The 17,505-nt window shown below is 46.5% G+C and overlaps 1 protein-coding gene across 3 annotated transcripts in view; it reads left to right on the top strand.

Annotated features, from left to right (window-relative positions):
* Window positions 1–17,505, top strand: part of SRRM1 (serine and arginine repetitive matrix 1) — an 836,097-nt gene that overhangs the window by 681,395 nt on the left and 137,197 nt on the right. For all 3 annotated transcript variants that reach the window (XM_078681268.1, XM_078681269.1, XM_078681270.1), the window contains one exon: window positions 10,093–10,285. In XM_078681268.1, the coding sequence (XP_078537394.1) occupies window positions 10,093–10,285 (193 nt within the window). The remainder of the gene's footprint in view (window positions 1–10,092; window positions 10,286–17,505) is intronic.

Raw genomic sequence — 17,505 nt, forward strand, 5'->3', positions numbered from 1 at the left:
TTTTTAATGATCAGAAAACACTCCTATATCATCAAAAGTGCAAATAAAGTAGACATTGTTAACCTGCAGGCTGCATTGTAAACCAAAACCATAGAAAATGAAAGCATTTTCAACAAACTGGCACCGTGCCTTTAAGGCAGCCATGACCCCCAGTTTCCCATCATGCCTCAGGGGTGACAGGTCAGTTGTTCTTTACGGTTCCTTCAGTCAGAACCCTGGATTTTGAGCTCCTACCTTTTTGACTTTTTGTCAAAAATATCTTGAAGTTTTTCACTTTCACTCGACCTCTTTTGGCTTCAGAGTGCAAGTCTTGCCTTTTTTGTGTACTGAAAAGGTTTTATTTTTGTCAAAAATGCCTTCCCTTTTCGACCCTTGCCCTTCCTGTGGCAAGGTGGAGGCCAGGACTGATACACACCCTGTGTTTATCCTCTGCCTCCCTGAGACACATTCTCCAGAACACTGTCATCACTGCAAGAACTTGTCAAGTAGAACTCTTAAGGACAGAGAGAGAATTTGTATCTATGGCCTCTCTGAAAGAGGTAGGTCTCCTAAAAGGCAGCAGAAGAGGAGAACCCGGTCGACGTCTAGAGAAGTCCCGACCTTTTCTCCGTCGGGATCAGCGTCGAAGCTGCCTATGATGACATCGAAGACTTTGACAACGAAACATCACTCGACGGCGAAGACTTCGTCGTCGAAGGTATCGGTTTCTCTGTTAACATCAACCAGGCGGCGTTCAACGCCGAGAGGCAGGTCTCCGTCGTCGCCAGGGGGGCATACGACGTTGAGACAGATCACTCCGTCGCCACGGCGATCAATGTCGAGGCACAGTGCTCCGTCGTTGCACCGGCGATTGACGTCGAGGCACAGAGCTCCGTCGACGCCTCGCCACCAGCGTCCGCCGTCGAAGCAGGTTACTCCGTCGTCGTTTCACCGGCGTTCGACATCCAGTCATATATTTCTGCTGAGGGCAGTTCAGCGTCGAGGCACCAGACACCCCCTTCGGCGTCGAGACAGCAGCATACCTCGACGTCGAGACAGAAGACACTTATGACAACGACGTTGAGATTGACAACTCAGTCACTGGGCCATCACCGGTCGACGTCGAGACAGAAGTCTGCTGAAACGACATCGAGAAAGGAGACGACATCGACGTCGGATAGGCGTTCGAAGTCTAGGGGACGTAATAAAACACGTTCAAGCCACCCTTCTAAGAAGAGGAGGTCTTCCTCAAGGCAGAGATCTCCGCCCAGGTCCCAGGCAGCACATAGACACTCCAGATCTCAGTCTAAGGACCCTTCAGGAGAGGCTTCTCCTCCAGTGAACCTATCATCATCGCCTTCAGGCTCTCAGGGCTCACACCGAGGATCAACATCCAGGTCCCGGAGGTTGTGATCTCGTCTTCAGACAGCGCAGTGTCAAGGCATTCACCAGCAAGGTCATTGCATGAAGAGGTGAACCCATCTCTTCCGTCACATTCTCCTGAGAGGAGAGAAGGGCAGAAGTCGCCTTCCATCAGGTTGTCACCTAGATGGTCCAGCCATTACATCACTGGGCTCCTGACAAGGACACAGCACGGGAGTACTCCAGTCCTCAACACAGGTCTCCATTGGCGCGTTTGATCCAGCAAGCAGCTCGGGATCGATCTCCTTCGAGGCCCTGAGAGCGGACACGCACCCCGGTGCGTTCAAGCAGACGGAGGTCCAGATCAAGGAGGAGGGAGCGCAGATCTCCTACTCCTTCCTCGTCTTCATCTCATAATTCTCAGACTATTCTCCAACACTGACGGACAGTCCACTGTCGAGAATTTCTCCAGTGGATGACATCTACACATTCCAGGACATTCTAGGCTGAGGGGCACTTAAGCTGGGTATTCCCATGCCAGCTCGCCAAAGCATGTCTTCCGTGATCTTTGAAACACTGCATCACAAGACAGCGGCTAAACCTCTGCTTCCCTTGGTTCCGGGCATCATAGAACCAGTCATGGAAGTATTCCTCACACCAGCGACGATTGGATCCACTCCAGCGAGTATTCTGAAAAAATATCGCTCGCCATAGGATGATCCACTCTTCCTCGGAGCCGACCCTCCCTCGGATTAAGTAATAATCGCGGCGGCGAGAAAGACCCATGCCGTTGTATCTTCCTCCACTGTACCACAGGACAAAGAGAGCAAGACGCAAGATTCCTTGGGACAGAGGGTATGTGGCACTTCTGCCTCCTTGCTGAAAGTATCCAACGCGGAGGCGCTCCTTGGGTGCTACAATAGATCCCTGTGGGATTATCTACAACGATTATCTGAGAAGCTTCCCCAAGAGGATCGCAGGGATTTAGAAGAAATCCTTACGGATGGCAGCCAGGTTTCCAATCAGATCATAAGTGCTGCAGCTGATGGAGCTACCCTATCGGCGCATGGATATGCTCATGTGGTTTGTTCAAGGAGATCATCTTGGTTGTGTCTCACTGCGCTAAAACCAGAAGCACAATCAGGCATCCTCAACCTGCCTTTCTCTGGGTCATCCTTGTTTGGTTCACACACTGACGAGGAAATGCAGCGTATGAAGACTGAACTGGACACACTTAAGGCCGCTTGGCTGGAAAGGAAAACATAGTTCAGTAAAAGATTCAGCCCCAACAATCGGCAATCTTCCCAGCAGAGGGTTCAAACCTCTCAGTGGCAGAAGAATCAAGATCAACAGGAGCAGCAAAAGTCACAATACAGAGGTAGGCGTTCCTCAAGAGGTGGAGGAAACCCGCGTCAGGGAAACAACTCCAACAAGACGCAATCCAAATAAATACTCCCTTCCCCCAGCGCCGTCTACCACTCCAGTGGGGGGAAGTATCACGCGGCATATCGTAGTGGCGAGCTATCACAAGAGATCAGTGAGTGTTAGCTACGCTTCAGAATGGATACTCTCTTCGTTTTTAACATCGTCCTCCTTCAATCCCTCCAATGCCAACATCAAGTCACCAGTTGAAACTCCTGCATAAAGAGGTGGCCACCCTGCTCAAAAAATCAGCCATTGAGAGGGTACCAATATCTCAGAGAGGAAAAGGAGGTTACTCCAGATACTTTCTGGTCAAGAAAAAGGGCCAAAAAGCAGAGTACAGACCCATTCTGGACTTGCGGACACTCAACCTACACATAAAGAAGGAAAAGTTTCGCATGTTGGCGCTTCATCAAATATATCCACATCTCAGGCAGGGGGATTGGATGTGTTCGTTGGATCTGCAAGATACATACTTCCACGTCCCGATTGCTCAGCGTCACAGGCAATTCCTACGTTTCTGGGTCGGATCCGCTCAATATCAGTTCAAAGACCTACCATTCGGGTTGAAGTCAGCCCCCAGAGTGTTCACGAAGTGCATAGCGGTGGTGGCAGCCGCTCTGCGCCACAGGGGTGTCTTCGTGTACCCGTACTTGGACAACTGGCTGTTAAAGGGTCCTTCTCCGGACAGCGTAAGAACCCATTTACTGAGCTGCATCAAACTGTCGCCGTCTAGGTCTACAAGTGAAATTCAGTAAATCAGTTCCACAACCGCACAGAGAATACATTTCTTAGGAGCTCTGTTAGACTCCGAGCTAGGTAAAGTGTTTCCTTTGGAGGAGAGACAGTGTTCCATCATCCAAAAATGCCACCTGGTTCTGCACAGCAAGAAGTTGCCGGTGCTTCGGATTGCCTCCCTGTTAGGGTCGATGGCATCCTGCATCTTCCTGGTCCCAAATGCCAGACTACGGATGCGTCCTCTTCAGCAGGATCTGTAGGACAAGTGGGACCAACAGTCAGCTCGCTGGGACGACAAAATAACTTTGTCAAGCACGGCTCGAGAGTCCATACTTTGGTGGATGAAGAGTCGAAATCAACAAGTCGGAATTCCGTTCCATCAGCCTCCTCCTGTCCATACTCTGATCACAGATGCCTTTCAAGGTTGGGGGACCCACATGGAATATCTCCAGACTCAAGGTCTGTGGTCTGTCAAAGAGTGCTCCTACCACATCAACATGTTGGAGTTGAGGGCAGTCCATCTAGCCCTCAAAGCTTTCTTACCCTCGATTCAGGCAATATCAGTGTTAGTACAAGCGGACAATACCACCACAATGTACTAATTGAAGAAGCAGGGGGGAACACACTCACGTACCCTTTCCCTGAAGGCTCAGAATCTGTGGCATTGGCTCCTGGCTCGGAATCTGTCAGTCACAGCAGTCCACCTGCCAGGAGAGCAGAACGTGAGAGTGGACGCTCTCAGCCGTCATTTCGAAGACCAGGAGGACTGGGTTCTGAACAACAAGGTCGTAGAAGACATCTTCCAGTCATGGGGTCATCCCACTATAGACCTCTTCGCGGACGACGAAAACACCAAATGCCAAGACTTCGCCTCACGGTTCTACCGCCCAGGATCCAAAGGGAATGCCCTTTTGATAGACTGGTCAGGGACATTTGGGTCGCCTTTCCGACACTTCCACTGATCCCGAAGGTGGTGAACAAGCTGGCTCATTCGTACACGAGGAGGATACTCATTGCCCCGGACTGGCCAAGGCAATGGTGGTACCCGGACCTTCTGCACCTATCAGAGTCCCCGCACAGGAGACTACCGTGCGGAGCGGACCTGCTATCCAAGATGAACGGGAGGATTCATCATCCCAGTCTTCCCTCCCTGAACTTGGCAGCATGGCTCCTGAGGTCCTACAATACGGCCACTTAGGACTGCCGCAGGACTGCAAGTCCAATTTGAAAGAGGCAAGACGTCCTTCCACAAGACATTCCTATGCATGCAAGTGGAAGCGTTTTTACATGTGGTGCATACAGAACAATTGTCATCCTATCAAGGGTCAGGAAGAGGTAGTTCTCCCTTACCTACTGTATCTGGCGAAAGCAGGGTTGAAATTTAATTCCATTAAGGTGCATTTAGCAGCTATTACGGCTTATAGGCCATCACTTTCTCAGCCTTCTTTCTTCCAATTACAAGCTGTTAAAGATTTCCTGCAGGGCTTGAAAAAGGTTTACCTTCCTGTACGATCTCCGTCTCCTCCCTGGGTGGTAAACCTGGTGCTATTGAAATTGATGGGTCCTCCTTTCGAACCCATTCACAAAGCTACCTTGCAACATATTTCTTGGACGGCTGCTTTTTTGGTAGCGATCACGTCCGCTCGCAGAGTGAGCGAGATTGAAGCACTCTGTTCTAAAGAGCCCTATACAGTTTTCCATCTAAATAGGGTGGTGTTGAGAACACATCCCTCTTTTCTTCCTAAGGTGGTGTCCGATTTTCATGTGAACCAGACCATCTCTCTACCCACCTTTTTTCCCAATCCCTCCACTCCAGCACAGAGGGCCTTGCATTCTCTGGACCTGAAAAGGGTTTTAAAATTCTATCTAGATCGGTCCAAATCTATAAGAAAATCTGATCAGCTATTTGTCAACTATGGGTCGATCAGATCTGGATATGCGGCTTCGAAATGTTCCATCGCCAGATGGATAGTTTCATGCATGAAACTTGCTTACCAATAGGCGCAGAAGACCCTGGGGTTTTCTCCCTAAGCACATTCCACCAGAGGAAAAACGGCTACTACAGCTTTTCTTCATAATGTGCCCATGTCTGAGATTTGTAAGGCGGAGACCTGGAGATCCGTCCATACATTTACCAGACACTACTGTCTAGATTCAGACACCAGAGCAGACACCCAAGTAGGCCAGGCCTCCTAGCGGAATATGTTCAGCAGCTGATTTCGGCTGTTGCAACTTGGTTGGGACATGTTTTTTCTCATTTACCTGCAGGTGGTTGTTGGGCTTGCTATTCTATTCAGTGCTTATGACTATTGATGATGATCCCTTGGAAGAGAATGATAAGTTACTTACCTGTAATCCTAGTTCTCTTCCAGGGGTATCCTCATCAAAGTCATAAGCAACCCACCCGCCTCCCCAGGTAAATGAGACTCGATCAAAGTGTTTATGGATAGTGTTGAGCCCTGACTTTCAGGGTTACGCAAAGAACAACTGACCTAACTGTCACCCCTGAGGCATGATGAAAAGCTGGGGGTCATGGCTGCCTTAAAGGCACGGTGCCAGTTTGTTGAAAATGCTTTCGTTTTCTATTGTTTTGTTCTACAATGCAGCCTGTAGGCTAACAATGTCTACTTTATGTGCACTTTTGATGATATGAGTGTTTTCTGCTCATTAAAAAACAAGGTTCAAGTGCTAGTTGTCCTCAGGTGTTTTTTATATGTTTGCAAATAATCTTTATTTGGGTAATTCCATTGTTTAGCCTCCTATGGGGAGCTGCATTGGTGTGAGAAAAAAATGATATATGTACTTACATTTATGTGGAGCTGTATATATGTGATTTGCATAAATAACCTTTTATATTATTTCCGGGGTCGCCGCACATGGGCGGGAATATTCAGTGCTTATGACTTTGATGAGGATACCCCTGGAAGAGAACTAGGATTACAGGTAAGTAACTTATCCTACCATGCCCTAGGTACTTATGGGAAACCTGAAAGGCCAGTTGTGGAATAGTTTTAGGTAAGAAGCACTAGCACAAGAGACCTGGCTGGCAGGGGCCCTCTGTACTACAATCAAAACCACATCATTTCCCAGGCAAAAAGTGGGGGGCTAACAATGCCAAGAAGAGGTACTTTCTCAGAGTACCCATGTCCTAGGTGCCAGGGGTACCATTTACTAGGGACTTACAGTGGTGATACAGGTCTTGGCAAATGTAGAACAATTGCAGTGTTACCTTGTTTTTGGGAAACACCGTCACTGGGGACCTGGTCAGCAGAAACCCAGTGCACTTTAGTCAGAGTTGCATCAAATACCTGGCAAAAAAGGGGTGACCATGTCAAAAAAGAAAATCTTTCTACACAGTCAGCAGCATGAACTTGAGATCGCTGAATGCCAACTATGTGTTACATCCGCACCTTCTTAGGAACGGCACAGACTTTTGTTCTTCATGTTCCAGAGACTTTGTGAGGCCACTTCCAGTAAGTCCAGATGGCCAGAATGTAGTTTGACGCATCAAGTCAGGCCTTGATACGTCAGACTGTAGCCTGTTCTGTGGGCACTTTGGTTGCTATGAGAAGACATGCCTGGCTCAGGACCACAGGCTTTTCATTGGATATGCAGGCCAACTTGATGGATTTTCTATTCGGAAGCACAGGTTTAAAGTCATAACTCGCTCATTATGGCTCCAACAAAACCAGCCTCAACAAAACTACTGTAAATTCGCCCATTTTTATGTTCCCTCCAGGAGGTCCTCATAAAAGCAGTACCAGTTCTCTTCCCCCATTCACACCTAAGGTCCACATAAAAGCAGTACCAGTTCTCTTCCCCCATTCACACCTAGAGCAAGTGGTGGGCATATCCTCCTTTCTTGTATCCAAGAAGGCCAGCGGTCTCCGTCTGATCTTGGACTTCAGAAAACGAAACTTCTTCCTCTAAAAGGAAAAGTTCATGATGCTGACACTAGCTCAAAATGTACTGGTGCTGGAACTTGGAGACAGGGTGGTGTCACTCGACCTGCAGGAGGTGTATTTCCACATTGCTAATCTGATGTCACACCACAAGTACTTGAGATTTGTGGCGGTTCTAAACACCCCCTTGAGTCTTCATGAAGGTGATGGCAGTGGTTGTGGCCCGTCTCAAAAGGTTAGGAATCCCCGTCTTTCCATACATGGAATACTGGATAATCAAAACCAGCTTGCCAGAGGTTGTGTTGCATTGTCTGCAGGCAACAGCATCTCTTCTGTTCGACCTAGGCTTTTCCATCAACTAGTCCAAATCTCACCTGTGACCCTCCCACCCAACTCCAGTTTATAGTGTTGTTACTGGACACCTCCATTTCCCACGCCTTTCCTACTCTTTAGAGGATCAAAGATTTCCATGAAGTTATCCCATCCTTTCACTAAGGAAGCGAGTCCCAATAGTAAGTGCCTTAAGGTTAATAAATCTGCTGGCTTCCTGAATTCTCCTAGTCACACACTTCACAGGAGGGGCCTGCGGTGGTGCCTCCGCAGGTAGTGGCAACTGTATTGGAGGACCTGTCTGATGCCCTTGTGATCTTCCGCAGTGCTACAGCAGAAGTGGCTAGGTGGGGGATCTAGGCGAACCTGAGCTGAGGGTTGGCCTTCATTCACCCTCCAACTATTACTACGGGTAGTAACTTGACTGATACCTCCACCTTAGGTTGGGGAACCCACCTGGAGATCACATCCTTCACATCATTCTGCTGGAACTGTGGGCAATTTGGCTGGTGGTCAAAACCTTCCTCCCCTTCCATCCAAGGTCAGTCCATCCATATCTTGATGGACAAAATGACAGATGTGCTACGTTAACAAGCAAGGGGGAGTAGAGGTCTCACCTCCTTTGCTTGGAAGCGTTGAGACTGTGGTCTTGGGAACACCGTCAAGAGATCTGGCTCCTCGCCAATCACATAGCCGGGTCTCTGAATGGTGGAGCCAACAGTCTGAGTCAGCATTATCTTTCCGATCACAAGTGGCGTCTCCTACCAAAAGAAGTCCAGGACATCTTCGCCCAGTGGGGCACTCCTCAGGTGGACTTGTTCACCTTTTCAGAAAATTCCAGTCTTTCAATTGAGGTGTAACGTTCAGCTGCATTATGTTTACCCCAATCCCCTTGATTCCTGAAGTTCTGAAGAAGATTCCCACTGACTTTCTAAGAAGGGTGTAGTATGTAGATTGTTTGTGTGATATCCAAGACGGTGTATTATGAGTTCTCACAGTGAGTGGTTGTAAGTGGGAGGTCTATGTATGTTTTTTTGTGTAGAGCAACCCTAACCAAAAGACAGCAGAGCGCTGTGCATGGTCTGTAATTGAGGAGGAAGTGAGCAAGCTGAGACAATTGTCCAGAAGTAATTTGCATTCTGAATTGGGACATTTAATATGGATTTTATAGGTATGCACAACTGCCACTCTTCCAGTCTTTATAATGGTGTAATGTTTTGCTAGGATTTCGTAGCCTGCAGGTATTGTTTAATGGAGGATTGGCCCAGAATCGTCTAATAGCCATGGTCTATAACAAAAAGCAGGCCAATGTCAATGTCTGACGTAACGTCGACGATATTCACAAGCTTTTTTTGTTAAAGGATTGTGTGGTAATGTGGTGCTGGATAGTGAGTAGTGTTTGAGGTTGTGCCACTCTTAGTATGTGATTGGGAACAGTGAAGCCATGCTCAGGTACCAGCAAACCAGCGAGTGACATAATAAAAGGGACAGTGAAAGGTGGTGAGGTCCAGGTGATTTTGGAGGGTGGGTATTTGAGGGAGAGAGGAGGAGTAGGAGGAGTATGAGATATCAAGAGATAGATGAGCCTGGCTTTATAAGCTTTCTGCTGGTGTATGGGTAAAAGGGGGAGGAGTGAGGAAGATACAGAGATGAAATGAGGATTTGAAAATATAGGAGAATACCAGAGAGGTTCTTTAAAGTAGTTAGTGAGGAGAAGCAATACATGTGAGGGCGATTGTAGTCAGGATAGCCATGGGAGCGATTGTTTGGGGTTATACAGTCAGAAGGGAAAGGGTTGAGTATTCTTGAAGGGCAAGGGGAGGAATGAGGAAGAGGTAGGTGGAGATGAGGTACTAGAAAGTGGGAAGGAAGGAGATAGGGGAAGGATATAGGTGTTATCATGAGGCAGAGGAAAAGGATAAAATTATCCTGGAGATCAGGGTAATGTGATGGAGAGGCCTTAGCTATGTACCCAATAGGTCTGGATAAGTTGGTTGGGTGGGGATTAATATGGAACTGGTTTGGTCCCGGGATAGTGAAAGAATGAGGATGTTGATTACCTATGTAACTCATGAAAAGTTTTGTCAGTGGTAGGTAGTAGGTGGGAGTTATATTTTTGTCTGGATTTTATAACATGTAGCAAAGAGGTCAGTTTGAAGGACCAGGTGCTGTGATGAGAGATTATTTCCAGGAGGAATGATTACACGCTTTGGCGGGTTATAGGTATGTACATTTTGCTAAACGTTTTGATGAGCGGACTTAAAGTTGCTCGTTAATATGAAAGTGTATTGCACATCAACATTTTATGGCAACATCATGAATTTGTTTGCGATTTTTGATCATCCATTTTCATTTTAAGGGCTTCTCCTAGTCCACTGCCTGTGAGGAGAGTGTCTTCATCTAGATCCGTCTCAGGATCACCAGAGCCACCACCTAAAATGATGCTCCCACCCCCATCACCATCCAGATCACGAACTCCCTCGCCAACGTGGTCACCCGCACCACCAGCAAAGAAAGCTCAAAGTGCTTCACCAAGTCCATCTCCTGTAAGGGTGAGTTTGTCTCAATTTAACATAGAATCAATTTCTTTCTTTTGTTTTTGAGGTTCAGCTGTGTTTGAAAATTAGCTGTGTGCCCTGTAACCTTTAATACATTTTGCAAGCGTAACATTCTCTACAGGGTCCTCCGTATTTGGTCTACTTATACCATTGGAGCCACTTATTTGCACCAGGGCTATTCTTATGCTAAGACAGTCAACCTAGAGCCTAGATTTCCTTGTTTCTACTCTGATTTTCTATTGCATCCTAACAACTGATTACAGTTACTTTAACTTCTTTTTGAGCAGTTGCATATTTTCTTTTCTTGTAGTTGATTCTTTGTGTGAGATTTTATGTGCTTTGCCTTTCTTTTCGCAACAGAATTTTATTTTACCTTTTCTGTACCACTTTGTGGAAGTGGACTGAAGTGATGCTGGTTAGCATTGTAAAAGTTTGGTTTGCCTAAACCAAACATAGTAGTAAATCGTGAGTGGGGAGGCTTTGCCTGGTCAAAGGTAAAGTATAAAAGCCAGAGTTAAGGTTTCTCTTATATATTGGAAATCACATATCCTTTGAAGAAGGCTTTGAAAACTCAGACAATATACTTTGAAAAGCAGCCAAAAAAGTAATCCTTAGGAATGTTTTTTTTCTTCAGCGTTATATCTTTAATAGATGCATATGCTTGAATTGTCCCTATCGTCAAGGTGGGAATGCTCACTGTGGTATTTCAATAGCTGTAATGCTGAACATCCTGTGAAAAATAGTCCATCTCCGAGCTCTGCTCAGAGACTACTCTGAACAACATTTTTTCCTTAGAATTCCCTGAATATATACTTTTTGGCATTCTGTATATCAATGCCACTGGAAAAGTGATCTGTGATAGCTAGGAAATCTTGTTTTCTTTTCAGCAATGTCTGATCCTTCATTTTCACAAATAGACTTTATTCAGAGCTTGGGATTTCTGTTGGCAAAAGATTGTTATTGAATGAATCACACAATGAAGGTGCCTTTACCCACAGTATAAGGCTACGGACTGTAAGATATGGTGGAAATTCTTGTCAAAAACCATAAATGACAGGGAAGTACTTACTCCATTGGTGCTAGAAGTCAACTAGGGCTTCTTAGATGAATGGTCTCCTCATAGCAGTATCCATAAAGCTAAAGGCCAACTTAAATGGCATATGGAGGATGACAAATCGCCTCATAGAGCGTAGTCTGAGGATAATCCATTATCTACCTCTGGAAAACCGCCTCTAGAGGCCTTCAGAGCTCAGATAGTAATCCAGATAGGCTGACAGTAATCTCTTGAATAGTACTGTAAAGGAAAAATGTAATCAAAATTTTTGACAATGAACCATCCGATTAATGACATGCCCATCAAAAGACAATCTGACTTAAAATCCCCATCATCATCCACTGATCTTGCCTGTGATTCCAATGGAAATGTTTCACTCCGACCACTTTGTCCTTCAGGTATCATTTGAACGAATATTAGGAAGGGTTAAACTATCAGGAAGAACCAATGGTTTTGTACTTTGAATCTTTTCTGGATTCACATGCAGTGCATTATGCCACCATCTTGTGGTTGGGTCCGGAATTGCCTCCTTGAAGTCTCTCTTGCTTTTTAGGTCTCGGCCTGCGTCGCACTGCGTAAGCAGTGGGCGGAGTCCGTGATTTTATGTTTTGGCTACAGTGGGGCTTGAACCCGCCCCTCTTCTCCATTGGCTGGCTTCCTAAACAGAGGCCAGCCATTGGAGGAGAGGGGCGCCACTCCGTTCAAGCCCCGTCTTTTTGCGATTCGGGGGCGTGTTTTTTGCAGTTTTTAAGCCGTGACGTCATCCGTCACTCAACTGCTAAAAACACACCCCCCAGTCGCAAAATGGCGGCGCATTTCTCCGAGGCATTTCTGCTTTGCCTCGGAGAAACATGGTGGTGTGGAGCGCTCCTCCTCCATTAGCCCAGTTTCGGCACACATACTAAACAGATGATCTCGGGCTTTGTGTGTGTGTGTGCGGCGCTCTGTGTGTGTGTGTGCGGCGCTCTGTGTGTGTGTGTGCGGCGCTCTGTGTGTGTGTGTGTGGCGCTCTGTGTGTGTGTGTGTGTGTGTGTGTGTGCGGCGCTCTGTGTGTGTGTGTGCGGCGCTCTGTGTGTGTGTGTGTGTGTGTGCGGCGCTCTATGTGTGTGTGTGTGTGGGGCGCTCTGTGTGTTTGTGTGTGGGGGGGCTCTGTGTGTGTGTGGGGGGGCTCTATGTGTGTGTGGGGGGGGCTCTGTGTGTGTGTGTGTGGGGGGGGCTCTGTGTGTGTGTGGGGGGGCTGTGTGTGTGTGGGGGGGGGCTCTGTGTGTCGGGGGCTCTGTGTGTGTGTCGGGGGGCTCTGTGTGTGTGTCGGGGGGCTCTGTGTGTGTATGTATGGGGCTCTGTGTGTGTGGGGCTCTCTGTGTGTATGTGTGGGGCTCTGTGTGTATGTGTGGGGCTCTCGGTGTGTGTGTGTGTGTGTGGGGCTCTGTGTGTGGCTCTGTGAGTAGCTTTTTTTGTAGGTGGCTCTGTGTGGGTGGCTCTGTGTGCGTGTGGGGGGGCTCTGTGAATGACTGTGGGTGGCTATGTATGTGTGTGTGGGTGGCTTTGTGTGTGTGGCTCTGTGTGTGGGTGCAAATGCAATAGGTCTCGCATTTGCGAGAGATTAAGCTATTGGCATTGTAAATGACAATGCCATTTATTTATGTTTTAAAAACAAAAACATTAAAAAAAATGTCATGAGCAATGCCAATAGCTCTAACTATAACAATGCCGAGACCATTGCATTGTAAAGGCTTGTTTTTTCTGGTTGGCGTCGTCAACCATTTGGACTTAAACCTCTCCTTGAGTGTTGTCAAATGCATGCCCTGAAAATCCTTTTACGCAGTTGCCATCTTTAAATTCTTTTTACTGCCGCTGGGTCTGGAAGCCTAAACAAAAGCTCCGGAGTCTGTGGTAAATAAATAAATAATACCTCTCTTTTTGACTAGACATATATCATAACAGATAGCTCAATAAATAAGAGTCAAGATTCGAGGTAGTAGGAGTTTTGCAGGTTTAATACAGCATAAGGACAGGAACAGGACAACCTGCATAGGAATAGGATGACAGGGCCCAGCAGCTGCTGGGGCTGGATCTGGGATGAGCGCGCTGACTTTTAATAACAATACATGAGCATATATACATAACGCAAACACATAGCATTACATTGCAGTAGGCGTAGCAGTGGGTGGAGCAGAAGGCGTGACGCGTAGCAGTCGCGAAAGATAAGGGCGAAAAGAGGTGTAACAGGGCGTATACATAGACATGTGATGCAAACGTAACAGAATATGTCATAAATGGGGCGGAAACCATGGAGGGGGCTACCTAAGGAGCCGGGACCTCTAACCTGATGGTGCGCGCAAACTAGCAGTGACGTGTTACTAGGAGAAGCTGGGGGCTATGAACTCTGTGCTAGGAGCAGAGACTGAAGTCTGGAGAGTCAGGGCGACATGTACCTAAACAGTATCTAGTATCTGATGTTTAGAGAACATGTTGATATAAACTAGAAGTCAGGAGAGGAAAGGCTAACAGACTCTAAGACTGGACCATGCATTATTCTACATGTAGTGCGTGATGAAGAATATTAAATGACCATTAAATGCAGTATTTCTCTAACGTGGAGACGTGAAGGCTAGACAATGACGGAAACTATTGATGCAGTTCAGTAGCTTAGGAATGCAGAGAAGGAGGACTGAACTGATAGCTGGAATCATAACATATTCTTGGCAGACTCAGAGACTGAGCCAGGCTGGGCCGGGCACTGTGAGGCAGGAAGTAAGTGAAGGGTCGAGGATACAGGTGGGGGCTGTATCGCTCCTCAGCGAAGTTTCAGGAGACAGGAGCTGAATCTGGTGTCCAGGCCCTTTTGAGGCCTGGAAACGGGGACTTTATAATGGAATAACGTGCACACTGAGAAACGTGGTAACGTAGCTTTACATAGGCCTGATATTCGTAGTATTCACGAGGACTGGAAACTGGCATACTAGAGGTGGACACAACTGTAATTGCGTCATTAATCGAACATGGGGAATGCATATGCATATTTAATCATACACACATAACATATGATGGATGACACGTAGGGACACAGAACATGGCAAAATTTACTTTTCCACATTCCCTCCTTGTCACTACGTTTCCATCAGGAAACATCAATTTTCATGATACCGTCTATCATTTCATACAGTATCATTTGCTCGTCTCGAATTATCCTGGAACGGGATTTAGAACGGGGCTTGGGACTAGGAATACAAGAGGTAGCACAAATGCCGCAAATCGCAGGGCCACATTGTATACAGAGGCAGCAGCTGAATATGATCGCTACTGCAATACCTAGAAAGGACAATATTTTCCATCCCCATGCGGAAATTATATTCCAGAACCAACCGGACCATGTCCAGATGCCTGGGTCTTGGTGTATCAGATGGGCAATTTTATGGAGTCTGATTATAGCTGAATAAACAGACGGCGCGTTATTTGGAATGAAAATGCAGCAACTAGATTCCATGACTCTACAGGCCCCGCCCCTATCGGCCAGTATGACGTCAAGGACGAGACGATTCTGTAAAACGACAAATCTCATAGCAGATTGCTCTTCAGTTAAATTACCTAGAGCAGAGGCAGTCTCATTTACTACAGCTTCAAGGGTTCTGGTTAACCTACGGATTAGCTTACTATTCTGGATAGGTCCTATAAAGAAGAAGAAACCTCTGTTGAAATCTGTATACTGTTCTAGAGCAGTTTCAGTATAATCGACAATTGGGGACTCCCTTCTATGTCTAATGTGTACTAGATGTGTGTTTCTATGATAATCAGGTGGGGCTAGGAAAACAGGTGGCAGTAGGAAGGCAATGTAACAGGTTCCCTCCCAATCGAGGGGCAGACGAACATACGCGGTTTGACCACAAATAAAATAAGAATGACGTGAAGCTTTGAAAATAGATTTCCCACTGTCACTATACTTGACAATAGTAGTACAATCACTATGTCCTACGTGTACGGAACCATAATTTCGGACACATAATTCACCTTTGACTGGCAGTACTGAAATAGCAGGTAAGTCTGGAGTAGTATCAGACTGAACATTCAAGACCATGAAATTCGACGAATAATTACCTAAATTATACACTTCATTTTCTAGATCTAAACCTGTTCGGTGGGGAAGACCTTGTTTGTCTGGAAAACATGTACTGTTAAGAAAAGACATATCTGTTGAGGATGACGTTAACGTGGACCATGCTCCACACGAACCATTATGTGAAAATGGATAAGGAAAAAGTGGCAGAACTCCCTTCTGTGTCTGGAAAGGGGGGAGTCGACCACACACCCAACAATTAGTGGCATTGCTGGTCTGGTGTGAGTAATGTAACATGCGGATAAAGGAGTTATTACGCATGGCGAGGCGGTAAGAGAGTTCATGAGGAGGCAGATCACTAAACGTGTGCTCTACTGTAGCATTAGCAGACTTATTTACATGAAGAACTGGGAAATACAAGAAAAATGCATAACTGGTGCAGGAAATCATAATGCTGAGAAATAATATGAAACATAGAAAAACGATACATCGGATTGAGTTTTGACTAACTCTCTCACTAGGGGGTCTATTTTATACATGTCAGAAACAGTCTAACCGTTTCACCTAGGGGAGGACTTAGACAATCAAACTGACTGACTTATTTTACTAGACCGGAGTTTTAGCTTGTACTCCTGTTGCGGAGTTTTCTCTAACAGGGGAGGGGTTGTAGCAATGTCTTTTGCGGGACAGTCCTTGAGAACAATATTTTGGCAATCCTTCAAATCCTGGGAAATGTTCTTTAAGACGGGTTTCAGTCCATTAAAAAGTTTGACATGAGAAAGGTGCACCCAGCCTTTGCGTCCTTCCAACTTCACGGCTGTACGGGTGGTGAGGAGGACCTGTCGGGGCTCTTTCCAACGAGGCTCCAGCGGACTTGATCTGTCAAAGTTGCGGACCATCACCATGGATCCTGGAACGATTTCATGCGGTGCCACCTCGGTATTGTCTGGAAATGCGGCAGCAACCTGTGAACGACATGAGTTGAGGGCAGACATCAAGGAAGCTAGGTAATCTGTCAGCATATTACTTGAAACATCGGTAATACTTCGGGGTCTAGGAGTACCCCACATATTAGGGGGGCGGCCGAAAACGACCTCATACGGGGACAGACCTGATCTGGAATGTGCGACCATGCGCATATAAAACAAAGCGACTGGCAGAGCTACTAGCCAGTCCACACCTTTTTCTTTACACACTTTTGCAATACGGATTTTCAGGGTCTGGTTATGTCTCTCTACGAGACCGGCTGCTTCAGGATGGCGTACACAATGGAACTTCCACTGGTACCCTAGCAAAAGGGAAACATGCTTCATGAGTTCAGATGAGAATGGCTGGCCGTTGTCAGAATATACGACTCTAGGGAGTCCATAACGGGGGAAGAACTCACGAACCAACTGCTTGGCAGTGGTCGCGGCTGTGTAATCTGGGACTGGATATGCTTCTGTCCACCTGGACAAAGCGCATACAACTACAAGAACATACTTGAAACCTCGACATCGCTCCATCTGAATATAATCCATCTGGAGGACTTCAAAAGGGTGGTCAGGGGGCTGGAATCCACCTTGTTCCACCGGGACACTTTTACCTGGATTAAACTGACAACATATCATACAGGTACGGACTTTCTGCTTAGCTGCAGCTCGTAAATGCTTGTTGAACCAAATGTTCTGGATACTGTCTAACATAGCTTTTTCTCCTAAATGTGCTGGACTATGTGCGGTATTAATAATGACTTGAACCATAGAGTCGGGGAGAAACCATGTGGCTCTACCCTTCGTTAACCATCCTTGATCTGTCTGGACCCCTCCTTGTTCGGACCATTTCTTGATTTCTTCGGGAGTAGCATGTAACTGGATATCTATGACATCTTGTGTAGGGTCCTTAACTGTCATACATGTAGTCGGATCTGGAGTATGTGTCTGTGTCGGATTAACTTGAATGTCTGGAGTCTGTGCTGTAAACTTGGCTGTGCGATCTGCTAGATCGTTACCTTGAGAAATAATGTCAGTAACTTTCGTATGTGCTTTGCATTTCATGATAGCAATAGATGTCGGCAAATGTATTGCATCTAACAGAGCTTGAATAAGGAGACCATGCTGAATCTTG

The sequence above is a fragment of the Lissotriton helveticus genome, chromosome 3_1, assembly GCF_964261635.1.
Source record: "Lissotriton helveticus chromosome 3_1, aLisHel1.1, whole genome shotgun sequence".
Lineage (NCBI taxonomy): Eukaryota > Metazoa > Chordata > Amphibia > Caudata > Salamandridae > Lissotriton > Lissotriton helveticus.